Here is a 16,193-nt window from a genome sequence, read left to right as displayed (position 1 = left end):
CCGCTGCTCCTTCGCGTCGAAAGGAGCCAGTTGAGGTGGTTCGGGCATCTGGTAAGGATGCCCCCTGGGTGCCTCCCTAGGGAGGTGTTCCAGGCACGTCCAGCTGGGAGGAGGCCTCGGGGAAGACCCAGGACTAAGTGGAAGGATTATATCTTCAACCTGGCCTGGGAACGCCTCGGGATCCCCCAGTCGGAGCTGGTTAATGTGGCTCGGGAAAGGGAAGTTTGGGGTCCCCCTGCTGGAGCTGCTCCCCCCGCGACCCGATTCCGGATAAGCGGACAAAGATGGATGGATGGATGGATAAAGCATACTAAATATTAACTATTTTTGCATGATTTATTTTCATACAGTACTGGTTTGAAATTTAAACAGGAAATACATTTTTTTTTCTAGTATGCTTTCAGAAAGTTGTAGGCATTGCAGTAATATAATATGCAATACCACTGTTGCCCTGAGGGAGTGAACTAAGCCAGTTATAGAAGCATTTATTTAAGTAACTTTCTCTCATGTTTCTTTTTTTCCTTTTTGATATTTGTACCTATTTAACTGTGCTCAACATGTTCTCATAAGTTTTAATTCTTTTTTTCCTTGACATGATTTAAATTGAAGTTGTGATTGTATTGTTTTGAACATTTGCACATTGGAAAGTCAGTTTTAAAACTGCTAAGCAATCATTTTAGACTGGAAAAATGTATGCAGTGTGCCACTATATAGTGTCATCTTTTAGTATCATTAACATTAAACAGCATTGTCCTGCAGTTACTCACAGTTGCATTTTAAATTTGTAAGAAGAGGTTGGTTCAACATCTGCTAAGTGCCTTACAAAACCTAAGCTGACCCTGCATGTGTTGCAGTTAATATGCTTAAACATTTTTTACGGTCCTGTAATTTTAAAGCCACTGAGTCAGATTTTGAGGGACATCTTGTAAGATGGATTGATTTACAGCACATATCGAGAGGGGATGCTGTTCTTTCAGATCCCAAAGAGTTGAAGCTCTCAGAGTTTGTCGTCTTGGCAGGTGGTAGGAGTGAAAGGTCTGATAGAGAAAAAACATGTTTACATGTTCATCTTCCTCGCTTTGCAAGTCTATTTTGCTCTTGTGACATCATCACCACCTGCCGTCTCCTGCGTCTGTCCCACGATTGCCATGACAACTGCCACCAGGACGCCGACTCCCTCAGTTGTGAGTTTCTTTCTCAAGGTTCGACATCCCCCCTTTCCTTTCTCTTTCGCCACCATTTTCTTTTCTCCCGTTTTTTTTCTTCTCTTTATACTTTTCTCTTTCCCTATCTGATCTTAATTGATTTACCTTCATCCCTCTCATTATCATACTTCTCCATTGTCATTTTTTGTCATTATTGTCTATGACAATATTCTTTTTAATTCTTTCACGTAAGGTACTTTAATAGATGTGCTTTCGACCACTTGCTTTAATGTTTATTATCGCTCTTTATATTTTTTCTCCTTTGTGCTCTTCACCATCTCTTTTATTCCATTTCTCTTTATTTTGATTTTGCAAACCTATAAATAAATGTTAAAGACGGAAGGAGGCATGTTTCAGTGTATAAAAGTACAGTAGGAGAACATAGACAGTAATAATGAAGTGAGAGGGAGTTTAATATTGATATGACAACATCATTACAAATAGAATATGGAAATGTGTAGAAGTATGGTTCTGTTTCCTGTTGCTGATTTATTCTTGATTTATACCACTGTACATCTATTTGATGAAAGTTTGTCGTGCTAATCACTCTGCATCTGGTACCTTTAATCCTTTTTAGAAGTGATCTGACGCACAGGAAGTGATGCTTCTATATTTTTGGTTTGAAGGTCAGGTCAACTTCTATAAAGTTGAATATGTCGTTTGCTTTTCAGTGTTTTTTCTTAGGAGAGGTTTGGGGTTGTCATAGTGATCGCTGGCATCACATACCACACATACGTGTGGGAAATGACACGTTCTGTTGCTATTTGCAGGTATTTTTAGAAGTCATCACTTGGTATTTCCAAGCGTGTATGAAATGCTGGTTTCTGATTAGAGTTGTGTTCATATGCCCATGCTTGAACAACAACAACAACAACGACAACGTGGCCGGGGTTGGATTAGCGGGTAGAGCAGGCGCACATATACTTGGAGGTTTATGCTTTGACGCGGAGGTCCAAGGTTCGAATCCGACCTGTGACAATTTACTGCATTTCTTTCCCCTCTCTCTTTCCCCTTTCTCACTTAGCTGTCCTATCAAATAAAGGCAGAAAAGCCCCAAAAAATAAGGAAACAAGGACACTTGTTACTGTGTACCTTCTGCTCTCATGTTTCCCTCATTTAGAAATGATGCAATGGAAATGTACCACTTTACTGAGATGGAAGGTCAATTGGAGATAGACTTTTCTAATAATAATGAATGCATCGATCAGAATCGCTGTATTCGCCAATTGTATATACATTTACACAGGAACTGGACTTGGTAATGATACAACACAATGATCATTTCAGTAGTTGCATCATGAGGAAACAAACCAAAGAAGTTGTCACTCTTACGTCTTTAAAATTAAAAACTGGTCGAATCTTGGGAACAGGAATGGGCGAGCTCGCTGATATAATTATTAAATTTAGGCCAGAATCAAAAAGTGTGAGTTTTTCACCACAGTTAACAATGAAATGCAGTTAAATTCAACACCATGTCTGCATATGATGTGACTGAGGGAAAGCATATACACGGTAAATAAGATTGGTCCTAGAATTGAACCCTGGGGGAACTCCACTTTAAGAGGAAACACTTTTGCTGATTGAAAAAAATCCTACAATCTGACAAATGTATCAGATATACCAACCCAGGGATGAAATCTATCTGTATTGACCATGATATAAAATTAAGTGGATTTTCGCTAGATTTATCCATATTCTCTCTATTCGAAGTTGTTCTTGTCACTAGAAGATTACTGTTAATACAAGTTAGCCGTGTTTTTACAGAAAACAAAATCTTTGATGCAAGGGCCATACAATCTGTGTGAAAATCACTTTTGATCGATTTGGGGATTTTTTTTTTTTTTTTTTAAATGGATAAGCCTTAAGCTGTTGGAAAGCATAGCAGAGAGAGCAAGAGAGCGATAATAAAATCATCCTCCTCAGCAACACTGGGCTGCTAGGATGTCTGTTCTGGGTCATGTGTGTCTGAGAGAGAGTCTCTGAGGTGTGTGTCCTGCATGTTATTGGCTCTCTGAGCTCAGATGAGGCTGTCATGAGGTTTAGTCACATCTTTCATAAGACACACACACACACACTCACACTGACTCGAGAGAGCAGGAGAGTAATAGTCTGTTAATTAGCCTGTTGCTCCCCTGCCTGTGTGTAGGCGTGGGTAGGCAGAGTACACTCTCACTCTCTCTGAAGAAAACAAGTAAACATGTTTCCTCCCACGAATGTTACAGGCACCCGGTGGTTTAATCATTGGCAAATGCATCACCTTGCCATCTTCCATCAAAACTGCACCGGTGGAACACCAGGTAGTTCCTAGGGTGAAAGGAAACGGAAGCAATAAATACACATATACAGGTTAAAGGAACACCCTGTACACAAATTCACACCCGACAGCTGCCCAATACAACCACAGTGTGATGTTGCTCTGCCGACAGCATGTGTTTCATCATTTTTAAAAAGCAGAAGCGTATGGATCTAATTGCTGTAGACTTCACACTACATGCCATATTGGATGGTGATGCTTCAGGTGACAAATAGTGGTATTTTATGTCTTTATTGGCACAGGTCTTACTAATTTGTAGTGTAACGGACCAGTTGATCCGTGGTCCGTACGAATCAACACTCACGGTTCGGAATGCATGTGATCAATTGCAAAGTTTAACCATAATAGTGTGAAGTAACTTTTTTAACTGTCCCTGTTACTTAACGTAGGCTGATAAATCTCTGTCTGTCAACACGGATTTCGGTGCTGCTCTCTGATGCTACGAAACCGAGGCTACAGAAGCATCGCTGCATGTCACGCTAGTTAATACTAACGGTACACTTGGCAGCAGGTAACGTTGATGTTAGCTAGGGTTGGGTACCAAACCGTGTGCTTTTACTGGTACTGATCGAATCACGTCGCTATTACCGAGTATTGGTTCATGTAAAATCAAACGGTGCAAAATTTCGGTACCTGAGAGCGCGTAAGCGCAAGCTTATCTGTCCTCTCTGCATATTGATAGAGAGCGGAGCTTTGACACACACACACACACACACACACACACACACACACACACACACACACACACACACACACACACACACACACACACACACACACACACACACACACGAACGCCCGCGCGCAGAGGTGCGGAGCAAACTACGTCGGCTCTGCAGTTTTGTTGAAGTCACAGTGAGTCACAGCAACCTGCGTGAAGCTGGCCCCCCACGTCATCCAAAAATTATTAAAAACACTATTTGTTTGTGCCATAAAAAATATCGTTTGTGCTGTTAAGGGTTTTAAGTAATTCAACTTTACATTTTCTGGCCAGTGATGTTACCCAGCCCCCCATTAATGTCCAAATCCCCCCAAACTGGTCTCAATCGTTTGTGCTACATTTGTGCTGATTTGTGCTGTTAAAAAAACATTTGTGCTACTATATTTTTTAAGTTTCTATGCTTTATTACACGCGTGACGTCACCCAGCCCCCCATTAATGTCCAAATTTCCCCAAAATGGTCTCAATCGATGGCTGGTGTCAGAAGCCTTTGCAGCGCACATAGAAGCCGTGTAACAAATAAAGCCTGATAATGTAAAAACCGAAGTAACACAAAGGTTTCTTTTAATGGCACAAATCAGCACAAACGTAGCACAAACGATTGAGACCATTTTGGTGAGATTCACACATTAATGGGGGGCTGGGTGACGTCATTGGCCAGAAAATGTAAAGCTGAATTACTTAAAACCCTTAACAGCACAAACGATAATTTTTACGGCACAAACGAATAGCAGTGTTTTTAATAATTGTTGAATGACATGGGTGGCCAGCTTCACGCAGGTGTCACAGCAATGCCGATAAAGTGGTTTCAAGTGTGGTTACAGTTTTTCAAAACTTCACGCAGACACCATTCACTGTGATATGATATTAATGGCTAGCCGAAAGCAGTCGCGGTGCTGTTGACGTTACACTTCCTAGGCGCAACAGTGGTTTCTATGCCCTGGGGACTGACTGACAGGCTGAGGTTGTAAGGCAAGGCAGCTTTATTTCTATAGCACCTTTCAGCAACAAGGCAATTCAAAGTGTTTACATGAAACATTAAAGAGCAATTAAAAACTGTCATGATGAAAATTAAACAGGCTAAAAAAGAATAATATACAAATACAAGAATAAAAGTTAATTGATAAATGAATTAATAAATTAAAAAAGAACAATGATCTAAGTAAATAGGATAAATAGGTTTGGAATTATTTTTACAACTGAAATATTTTTTTTGTAATTACAGAGGTAAAGTACCGGTAAGTACTGGGAACTAGGGGTGGAACGGTACATGTATTCGTATTGAACCGAAACGGTACGGGTGTCTCGGTTCGGTACATGAATTTACACGGAGAATGCACAGCATAAAAATAAATAAAACTCTCGTACAAATGAATTAATGTAATGTGGAACTACTGTTACATACGCGTTTCTTAGGGACACCTAATCTGTAGCCCCGCCTTAGCTCTGAAGCTCCCAAGCGCCGCCTACATGTCTAGTCGGTCCAGTGAGTCCTTATATATATGTCAATGAGTGAGTCCACACGAAGCAAACTAGTCCCTTCCATATACAAACAAACATGGGTGTACTGTAGCTGTATCCCTTCTTGCCTGGACCACAAATGGCTTCCAGACCCATTTGCTTCGCTGTTTGCTCCGCTGTTTGCTCCGCTGTTAGCTCCGCTTTTAGCTCCGCCGTTAGCTGTTAGCTCTGCTGTTAGCTTCGCTGTTTGCTTCTAGCTCCGCTGTTAACGTGTGAAGCTAACGCCACAATTCGCCAACTGCTCTGTGTAACCGAAGCTGCTCTTTTAACACCCCTGCTCTGTGCATTCACATATGAGAGCAGCGCTTGTCTCCCATATCACACTACTAGCTGATTGTCTTATTTTGTTTACAAGTTCCAGATGGAGTCCGGAGATGATGTGGGGTAGCCTACTTATTGTTTAGCCTACTGTTTAGATCTTTATACACTTCAGGCTGTTGCAGCTAGCTCAGGGGACAGACTGGATGACACTAGGTGGTACAGCCTGAGACATGCACAATAAAAAAAAATTGCCTTCTGCATTTTTGTTATGCTTTTCCCTCCATTGTACCGAACCGTGATGTCTGAACCGAGGTATGAACCGAACCGTGACTTCAGTGTACCGTTCCACCCCTACTGGGAACCGAATTTCAGGTACCGGTATCGGTACTGATATTGGTTCAGAAACCCTAATGTTAGCCTAATGTTACCGTTAGCTAGTAGTAACTGGATAAAACACGGTTAAAATGTAGTGCTGCCACTAACGACAAATTTTCTAACGATTAATCTTTCGACTAATTTTTCGCGCACAGACTGGTGTGGAGGTGAATTACAGCAAGCTGTTTGAGTCGGGAGACCAAAAATAAATAGGCAGTCAATAGTAAAACGACAACGTCGACTAAAGAAATTGCCGTTGACTTATTTTAATGGTAGATTACGTCGACTAATCGCAGCAGCACTATTAAAATGCTGACAGCTAAACGGTGTAAAAGTGTCTGTATTTCACTGTAGAGGATTCCAACACCGGGACGTACAACAGTCTGCCGCTAAAGCTATGAGCTAAAAGACACAAACTAGCACTCAATGCTGTTGTCGGAAAAACAAACAGACGGGAATGTTGCATTTACTTGAAACTGGTAACCTCTAAAGTTTTGTAAAATACCATTTTCTCATCTGTTTTTGTCATTTAACAGCAATTTACTGGTGAAATAAGTTATTATTGTTAAAGGTTATTGTTGTTACATTTTTAATACATCATTTAAATTCCCCCCGTTTTTGTGCTGATCCGAAAATGTATCCGATGCGTGACTCAAAACCGTGATCCGAACCGTGAGTTTTTGTCTCATGTCTCCACGGTAAAATAAGAATCCAAAAATGGAGAAAAGTCTTGATACATTGAGGTAATAGTCGGTTTAACAACAGCAAAACTATATCAAAACATCAGTTTACAAGCTCACAAAACTTGTGCAGTATAATCCAAGTCTCACTTATCCAGTCATACGCTCAAACGCGTGTTGTCGCTAAAACCTTACTATTTAAAGCACTTCTGCATAAAAAGTAGTACACCTGCATAAGCTTCTCAGACAAGTAGCGGAAGTGTTTTAAATAGAAAGGTTTTACTAAAAAATAAAGTTTCCCTTTTTAAGTGGGGAAAGTAGCGCTACATCACCACGCTTATCCACATCAGCTCTTTACATTTAAGGTTGATGTGACTGTTGAGCTGTCGCATCAAACAGTTTTTCCATAAAACTTTCCGGCTTTTGATACCAAAACAGTAGCATTTGGTGCGTTTAGCTAACCAACCCTGCTGAGCCTTTTTTAGGGAAGTGGGCTTTCCGTTCGTAAAATACTTGGTTAAAAGGTATTAATCGCCATTTTACGAGGCATTCATTTTTTGAATAATTTTTTTGCAAACTATGAGTTGTCCATTTGTTTTATTATGTCTATTTAAGTTGATCTTGTAATGTTCGTGTGATATTATATCCTATCCCGCATCGGGTGATAGCCTACCTTAGCCTGACAAGCCAGACCCACATCAAGATGTTGGGTCTGGGAACACACCATTGGCAGGGCTCAATTCGAGGGGCGGGATAAACGGTTGTCTTTCAAATTCCCTCTGCACGCTACAACCACGCAGAGCAACGAAGAAGGTAGCGGAGCTAGTTGATAGATTAAACTTTTGCCGTATCCGGTCGGCAAAACTCTGAACACATCTTCCTTTTTTAAGAATGACTTCAGTGCCGTTCTTTGTTCTTTTCTCAGAGAAAAGCTTAACTCCAAGTCTTCCAGAGTTGCAGCCAATTCCAAAGACCGCTGTTAGGTTATTCAGATTGATTAAGGACATGTATTAGCGGTCTCAGTGTGCAAGGTGGTTTTGTGCATTCTCTTAACAGTGTGGTGTCATTGCTTTTACCTAAATAATTTATTTGAACAAGTTCTGAAAAAATATGCTATGTACTCCTAGCTCTCTATATAGATGATGTGATGGTTGACAGTGTTTCCTCTAGAATTGTTTTCAGCAGCGGGGGTGGGGGTGTTGAACGTCAAAAAGTAACGTTACCTGAGAACAGCGTGTAGATTCTTTTTAGCATCTCACATCACACTTTCAGTCACTATGACCACTACTACTACGATCAGGAGCATTGATTGTGCCAAAATCTGAACAATAACGTCGCTGTCAATGGGCTTATCTGCTAATGTTAGCTACCGACTGTTACCTTAGAACCATCCTGCGAATAGACGGTGCCGTTACCTGAAACCGGTGATTTAACGTCACCGCTCATTTTACACACAGTTTAACAACAAAAGAAAACGCTGAGTGAACATTACTAGCTAGGTTTTTCATGTTGGTTTTGAGCGGTATGCACCCCTCGTGGCGAAGAAAAAGCAATTCAATTGAAGCACTTACCATGAGATCACAGGTTCGCTTAGTTTCAAATGGTTATAATGGCATCACAAGTTCAAACGGTGAATGCTTGTTTGCTTGTCTTGTATGTCTGTTTTCTTGTATTTCACTTGCCTCATGGAATATTTTCTATGTGTACTCATTTCGGTGTCTGTACATACAGAAGAAGGTTCACTTAGTTTTAAGTGGTTATAATGGCATCAGTGAATGCTTGTTTCTTTGAACTGCTTTAATTTATCATTTTATTTCATCTATACATTTTATTCTAAAGGTGAAACAAATGCAAGATGGGTTAGGGTTGCAAGATGTTTCCAAAGTCAGTGAGTCTCAATCTATTCTGTTGACTTTCCCTATCTGCATTGTTCTATTGGCCTAGAGGGTGTAGTTTTATAAATCTCAAACTCCGTTTAATGGTTAGAAAACGTGTTGCCGTATAAACCTGCAACTCAATGGCGTGTTGGTTTTAAAAAATATTGAGAAGGTATTAAAAATGGTATTAAAAGGTTTGAATTTACCTCCAGGATTTCTGTATATACCCTGAAATAGCATTGTTTCTGTGATGTGAATGGTTGAAGAGTGTGTTTCCTATGAGTACAAGTACATTTTGTTACTATAACTCAAGTAAAAGATCTGAAGTCTTCTTCCAAAGCAGTGCACAAAAATACAAAACACTGACTCAAAATGCCATCCCCCCCTCTTGCTCTCTCTATTGGTCTATGTAGGTTATGTAAACAGTGAAATGCGAGCTTTCTTTCCTCCCATGAGGAGGCACGGCTGGATACAAGAACTGTGGTAGTGTGGCAAAGGTGAGTGTGTGTGTGTGTGTGTGTGTGTACGCTTTGCCAGGCAGTCCTCCCCTTGACATTGCTGCTGTTACCAACTCGTCTTATCTCCTCCCCCACCTCAGTTTTTTTCTCTCCGCTGTCCCTCCCCCAGGCTCCATAGTAATGTGGGTCAGTGTATGTAGCCATGTGAGACTGGGCTCTCACCTTCCACCCTGTTTGTGTGTGTGTATGTGTGTAAAGTGATCTGTGAAGGATAATCCCACGCCACAATGAGGGTTTAAAGGGGTCCTGAGGTTCACAAGATTGTTTTGGAACCGCCCCCTCTCCTTGTTATCACTGATTGTTCTCTGTTCTCTCTTCCCTGAATTTTTTTTTAACTTATTGACTTCATCATCTCTTCTGTTTGGCTGTTTTCTCTCCGTAGCTAACTATTTATTTTCCCCTAATTTATCAATCTTTTTTCATTTTCTGCCTTCCTTTCTCGTTCTCCAAGCTTATCACTCTTTTCTATGTCTATCTCTTATCTTTCATGTACTTTTTCTCACCTTGGTAATCTCCAGTTTTCATTTTTCTCTGATAAATTCTCGATAATTCTCCGTAATTCCTCTCGCCATTCTCAGCATTGATGTTTTGGCCTTTACATGTTGCAGAAATTTACTGTCTGTGGCAATTGTGGTGTTTACAATGTGTTTATTGGTGTTTACGATGTGTGATACCGTCCTGTGAAGCCAAACAAGAATTTTCCAACACATGCGGCCATGTGCTGACCAGAAAGTAGTAGCATGTGACTTTATTCATCTCCACTCCTTTTTTTTTATCCTCTCCCTCTTCATTTAATTTTCTTGATTTCCTATTTTCTCTTTTCACATATGATTGCCTCATCACCCTCAGTACATTCATAGAAAGGCCTAAATGATAATTGTGTTTGTGTGCAATTAATGTTACAATTTTGTTTCTCCGACAAAGTTGATTTTATTTAATTCCATTTTTGTGAGAATTCATGTTCACTATACTCCGGGAACTGAGTATACCAACTAATTTTTTGTTATTTTTGCAAAATGTAAGGTGTGGACAAAATAAGAGGAGGATGTTTAACAATACATAAGGCATTTACAGTTCATCACACCACCATAAACAGACGCTTAAATGCTGAGTTGAATCTACTTCGTCTCAGTCTCAACAGTAATTTATTATTTAACATTGAAAGCTTCACATATATGCAGTATTTATTTTTACTGCAGAACTCCCTTTTACATACTATAGTTTAAAATGGACGAGACCTGATATATCAGTCCATTCCGACTAATATTAGTGGTTCATGATCGTATTTTGATATCAAAATTCAGTAAAATAAAGATGATTTGGCTAGTTCAAATCTATCTTTCAGTCATTTTCTCTTTTCTTCCTCATTCCCACAGTTTATACTCTAAAATCTCAAAAACAGTCTGGAAGGATTTAAAATCATTATGGTAAAAAAAATCATGATCTTCAGAATATTCCAGTGAAATGACCACAAATCAACACGACCAGATGTTGCAGTAAACACTGTTTTTTCTTCACCTTTCTCTCATCCTCTTTTCCTGTTCTGTCTGTCTGTCTCTTCCTGGTTGAACCCTATTACCCCTGTTACCTAAGGCAGCCTCTTGAAGGGGCGGGGCTTGCTGACATCACACTCACTCCTGTGTCAGTTGGCTGGGGGAGGGGAGTAAGAGAGGGTGGAGGAGGAGGAGGAAGTAGACAGGAAAACCAGCACGAGTGGGGGGATTCCTACACACGGCAGGTCAAGGCAGCTTTTAAGCGACTCGTTGTTTTGTAATTGTCCAATGGCCTTCTGTCCTCACTGGAGCGCCGCTAGCTGCGAGACTAGAGCTAGATGTTGAGAGCCTCGCACACACACTCTCTCTCCCACACACACTTTGAGACCCTTGGCTTGGACGGGACACAAAGTGTGTTAGCAGCATGACGGAGAAACACCCTACAGATGGAGTAAGTTTCTAAGAGTCAAAGTGTAGAGGAGGCATGGATCCCTCACCAGCGTAGGAGACAACAAAAAACACGTTTAACCGCATGACATGGGTGAGTAGCTTAAACCTTTTTTTTTTACTCACTTTCCCAGCGTGTGACTGCTTTTCTGGTTAGTTGACAGGTTGTTAGTTGTTTCTTCTTATCTCTCTTAAGTCCCAATATGTCTTCTGCTGTATTGTCTGTTTATCAGTGCACTAATGCAGCCACAACTATCACGCTGACCTATATGTGGTGCAGTGCCAAGTTGTTGGGCCACTCAGGCAGAGTAGAGCTCAGAGGTTTCATAAGGCATGTTATGAAATAGATGCAGTAGTTGTCCTTGTTCCAATTTTTTTTTTTTTTTTTTTATCCATGGCTTGATTCACAAGGACTTTAATGAAAGTTTACTGTATGTGGATCAAACTTAAATTTTGAAAGTAAATGGTCCTCATTTTCAAGCAGAAATTGGCATAGAGACTTAAGTTGCTGCTTCTAGAAGAAGCCTCAATTTAGTTTTATCTTTTATTTGATTCAAAATCAGTTTTTGCTAATAAAAGCAGCTTCTAGTGTTTCCTGTAAGAAGTGTTCCCTCAGGTCTGCGGAAAATTGTCACAAATTGCTTTAATTACCTGTAGAAATCAGACAAATTTGCTTCTAGACATATGTTACTTTCTTTAAATGCATATGTTGTATAGTTGTTGTGCTGTTGTACATCTACAGCATTTATGTTAATGACCAAACATAAAACACAACAGAGTGGATTGTAGAAACACATCTTTAAAATGTAGATTTACACATTTTGTGAGTCTAGTCTGGTGCTAAACTCTTGATTCAGCAGGTATGGGAGCTGTTTTAATAATCAGGTTTCAATTATTGATAGGATGTCTGTTGATATTATAGTTTCCTGAGTTGTAAACATTGGACAATCTCGTTTAGTAACAAGTAGAGAAAACAGTAAGTAAGCGTAAGTATTTTGCTTTTAAAAAGCCATTTTTCGAAAAACGAATAAAAACAAAGTTTAGTGGAAATGATCTTTAAAATAGAGCATTTGCTCAATAACATCAAAGTCTTACCACAAGATTATCACCAAAGGATTACAAAAAGAGATTCTGCATGGATCATGTGGCCTAACCTTGAGACTTTTTGGAGTCAGTGTGCAGGTGTTTCGGGGACCTTGACAATTTTCTGCAACCACATTCCCCCTCTATGCCCTTCATTCTGCTATACACACACTCTCTCTCACACACACACACACACACACACACACACACACACACACACACGCACATACTAGCTGTCTGTCTGGTTCAACGGGGCTCTGATTCCATTGTATACAAATGTTCATGTGTGAGAGGAAGTATTCATTTGTACCTGAACATAGATTTGTATGTTTGTCAGGGCTCAACGCTAACTTTTTAAAGTGGTTGCCAGGCTTGGCAACCAGGCATCAGCTTTTGGTTGCCAAAATTGACATTACGGTTGCCATGTTTTAAACTACCTATATTTGGAGCAATTAATATCTTATGTAACTATACCACACATTTTAATAATGAAACATTGAGATAAACAATGTTTAAAAATATTTATTACATAAACACTTTTGTCTTTGTTTTAACAGTTACTTTATTTCAATTGTTAGTTCTTGGCACTTGACCCTATACACTTTCATAGCCACAAAAATGACAAGGTGGGATATAGTTAGAAAAATGTTTTATAATAATAAAGAGGCGTGGTTTACTGCGTAGGCTGTGTACTTGTGTTATTATACTATCTGGGTCACATGACGGTGATATATAACAAAAGATGTATCCTAAAATGTATTCAAAACTTTATAATAATACATTATGAAATCTTTTAAAATGTGATCACAGATATTTGCAAGGTTATTGATTTATTAGATAATAAATACAGTACCTTCTGTAAGCCTGATCAGATTCGTAGCTTCTCAATCGCGCCAGATCAGAGCCGTTTTTTAGAATGTAGTAAACTGTTGAAAAGTTTGATCAGGATTGTCCAATTTGCGGTGTTCATCTTCCGAAAGGCGGTGTCCATCGCTTTTTGTGTGTTTGCGCGCTCTCCACCTCATTGTATCTTTTAGCTGCTCTCTTGTGTTGCTTCAAATTCGTGTTTATCCTGCTCCAACATGGCATCATGACTTTGCGTAAACATACACGCCACTTTCCTAAAGCCAAATGGTGTGTTATCTGTAAGCATTTTGAGCTATCCACGTGTATGTCTACGCTGTATACAGCGGATGTAAACATACACACCACGAGAACGTCACGCGTGTAGTAAAAAAAAAAAAAAAAAAGGTTGGGTTTAGGGAAAGAACATTGGGAAAGGCTTTAGTAACAATAAAAAATGACAAAACACGACGGTGACCAACGTCACACGCTTAGGGAAACAATAAACGGTTGGGTTTAGGAAAAGAACATTGGGGAAGGCTTTATTAAAAAAAGGTTGAACGCTACACGCGGGACACAATCCTGGCTCTCCTGGGTGAAAGTCCTGTGTTTTTAATGAATATCAGTCACATAATACTTTCAAAATGTAGTTGTTTGTACTTTTATGTATTTCTGTCTGCTTTTTTCAAGTAGTTTTCAGTTTAAGTGATCTGTTAGACGAACCAATGACAAACGTTGTTGAGGTGTTTGAATCTAAACGTCTTCCCAGAATCACTGTTTTTTTTTTACTTAGCAACAAACACGCAAACCGGCAGCATGAATGTGTGGGCGGCTTCTTCCGTACATGCGATGTAGTCCTGAATGTGTGATGGAGGAGTGGTGGGGTTCTTTTGGAAAGGGGAGGGGTAATGAGGGATGATCAGCTGTATGAGTCCCCCCCTCAGCGGGCCCCGGCTCCAGCATGAAGGGTTATGTAAGTTTTTCAGCTGCCAGCCCACTTGCCTGCCTCAGCCTCACATTCACATAGCAGTTGACCAGAGAGGAACACACAGAGCGGTCGGTTAGTAGGCAGTCAGTCACTGAGGCAGTAGATTAAAGACCCGCTGAATGCAAAACAAGGCTGACAAGAAGAGAAATACACCTCCTGTTTACTTCGTCTTTTTTTAAAGTGTTTTTTTAGTCCTGAAAGAGGAGGTGATTTTGTGAGTTTGACAGGGAGCTCGAGAGCAAGAGATAAGAGGAAGAAAGAAAGCTGAGAAGACCTCTCTCTCTTTACTCGATAACCATGCTGCTCCTGGACGAATCTGAGTCATTTGCAGGTAGGTGACATCATAACCCTAACTCTTGAGGCACGGTTGGCGAAGGGATGAATCCCTGACCTCGAGGGGGTAGAAACTTTGCGAGAAATAAGAGAGATGGGGACAGAAAGCAGCAGAAATTGTCAGTAGTTCATCTCATGAGATGATAAACACTCAAGTTTCTAGAATGTGCAGCAGTAGTTGATTGACGCTTCTAAGTTAACATTGTTGTGTAACACTGGATCCATACCTACTTAAGCATGCACGGCCCATCTATCTTCTTTTTTTCTCGTTTTCTCGCTCTGCCCTATCTCTTCATGCTATCTCTCCTCTGTCAAATTCATCCGTCCCTGCTCCCTACATTCGATTCGCCCCATTTTCGCCCTTTTTTGGTCAGCCCTCCCACCATCTTTCAGCCGGTGGAGCCCAGCTGCCTCTCTCTCTCTCTCTCTCTCTCTCTCTCTCTCTCTCTCTCTCTCTCTCTCTCTCTCTCTCTCTCTCTCTCTCTCTGGAGTTGTCCCCTCTTCTCCCATTGGCTGTTTCTACGGTTACCTGAACCAATGCCGGTGCACGATTGGTGGATCCAGGTAGCATTGGGCCATGCTGGAAGTGTGAGCATGTGGAGGCAGGCAAACATATGGCTCATCAGTGGGTTAGGGGGGTAAACATGTGAGGAGGCAGGCAGGGACAGAGCGCCACCGCTGTCTGCAGTTTATCCGGATGAATGAAAATCCATGCAGAGGTTTTTTTTTTAATCTGGTGTTTCATTTCTGTATGTAAAGGCAAGGAAGTCAGGAACTGCAAAGCTTTACTTAAATAAATATTTCAGTACCACTAATAACACTGAATGACATAATTTTTTTTTTAATAGAATAGGTTAATGCTATATGCAGTGATGTGTGCCCTGAACTTGTACCTTGTTGTTTTGTGCATTTTTTTGTGTGACTCTGTGTGTTTCATCTGCGGATGTTGTCTTACTGTAAAGCGCAACCTGTAAATGGATGGACAGTGACATTTCTTAGGCTGTCTCTGCACCTTGGATTTAAAGTTCCGTTCAAACTGCTGACTTTTAGCCTTTGTTCAACGTTGTTGTTTACATCCACTTCAGACAAACTGCAAGAATTACAGGCCTTTTTATACACCGTCTCCCGATTTTAGGGCACTCCAGTAAATGTAAGTTAATGACCTTAGACAAAGTCAGTTGTAAATTGAGTGTCCAAAGTCTCTGACTCACACATGCAGATCCTCAGAAGGTGAAGCATATGATCAAGTGGATTAAGATTATGTGAAACTCTTTGGTTACTTCGTCTGTATGCTTGGTATCATTTTTTGCGTCATACAGAGTTCCCCCATTATAGATGTGAGCACTCTCGAATTAAAGCTATAAGCCAACACTTAGTCATCGTTTCATTTCAAATCCAATGTGCCGGAGTACAGAGACGAAACAGTCAAAAGCATATAACTGAAGTTTACGAAAAAGCTCATTTAGCCCAGAGCTATAGATGACGCATAACAAGAAAACAACTGCTGTCGAATATTTGAAGAGTTCAAACAAAAA

At 40.4% G+C, this 16,193-nt stretch overlaps 1 protein-coding gene across 4 annotated transcripts in view; it reads left to right on the top strand.

Moving 5' to 3' along the window:
- Positions 1–16,193, top strand: part of LOC116040821 (helicase ARIP4-like) — a 77,167-nt gene that overhangs the window by 29,440 nt on the left and 31,534 nt on the right. Inside the window, exon 1 of one of the 4 annotated variants that reach the window (XM_031286493.2) lies at positions 11,193–11,505. The exons of 2 other annotated variants lie outside the window; for them this stretch is intronic. In XM_031286493.2, the coding sequence (XP_031142353.1) occupies positions 11,502–11,505 (4 nt within the window). In that variant the 5' untranslated portion in view covers positions 11,193–11,501. Of the gene's footprint in view, positions 1–11,192; positions 11,506–14,341; positions 14,657–16,193 lie in introns of those variants that run through there. One more of the 4 variants, XM_031286492.2, reaches the window with a different exon arrangement.

The sequence above is a fragment of the Sander lucioperca genome, chromosome 12 (genome assembly GCF_008315115.2).
Source record: "Sander lucioperca isolate FBNREF2018 chromosome 12, SLUC_FBN_1.2, whole genome shotgun sequence".
NCBI lineage: Eukaryota > Metazoa > Chordata > Actinopteri > Perciformes > Percidae > Sander > Sander lucioperca.
The sequence above is the reverse complement of the archived record's forward strand: the minus strand, read 5'-3'. Positions and strand labels throughout refer to the sequence as shown.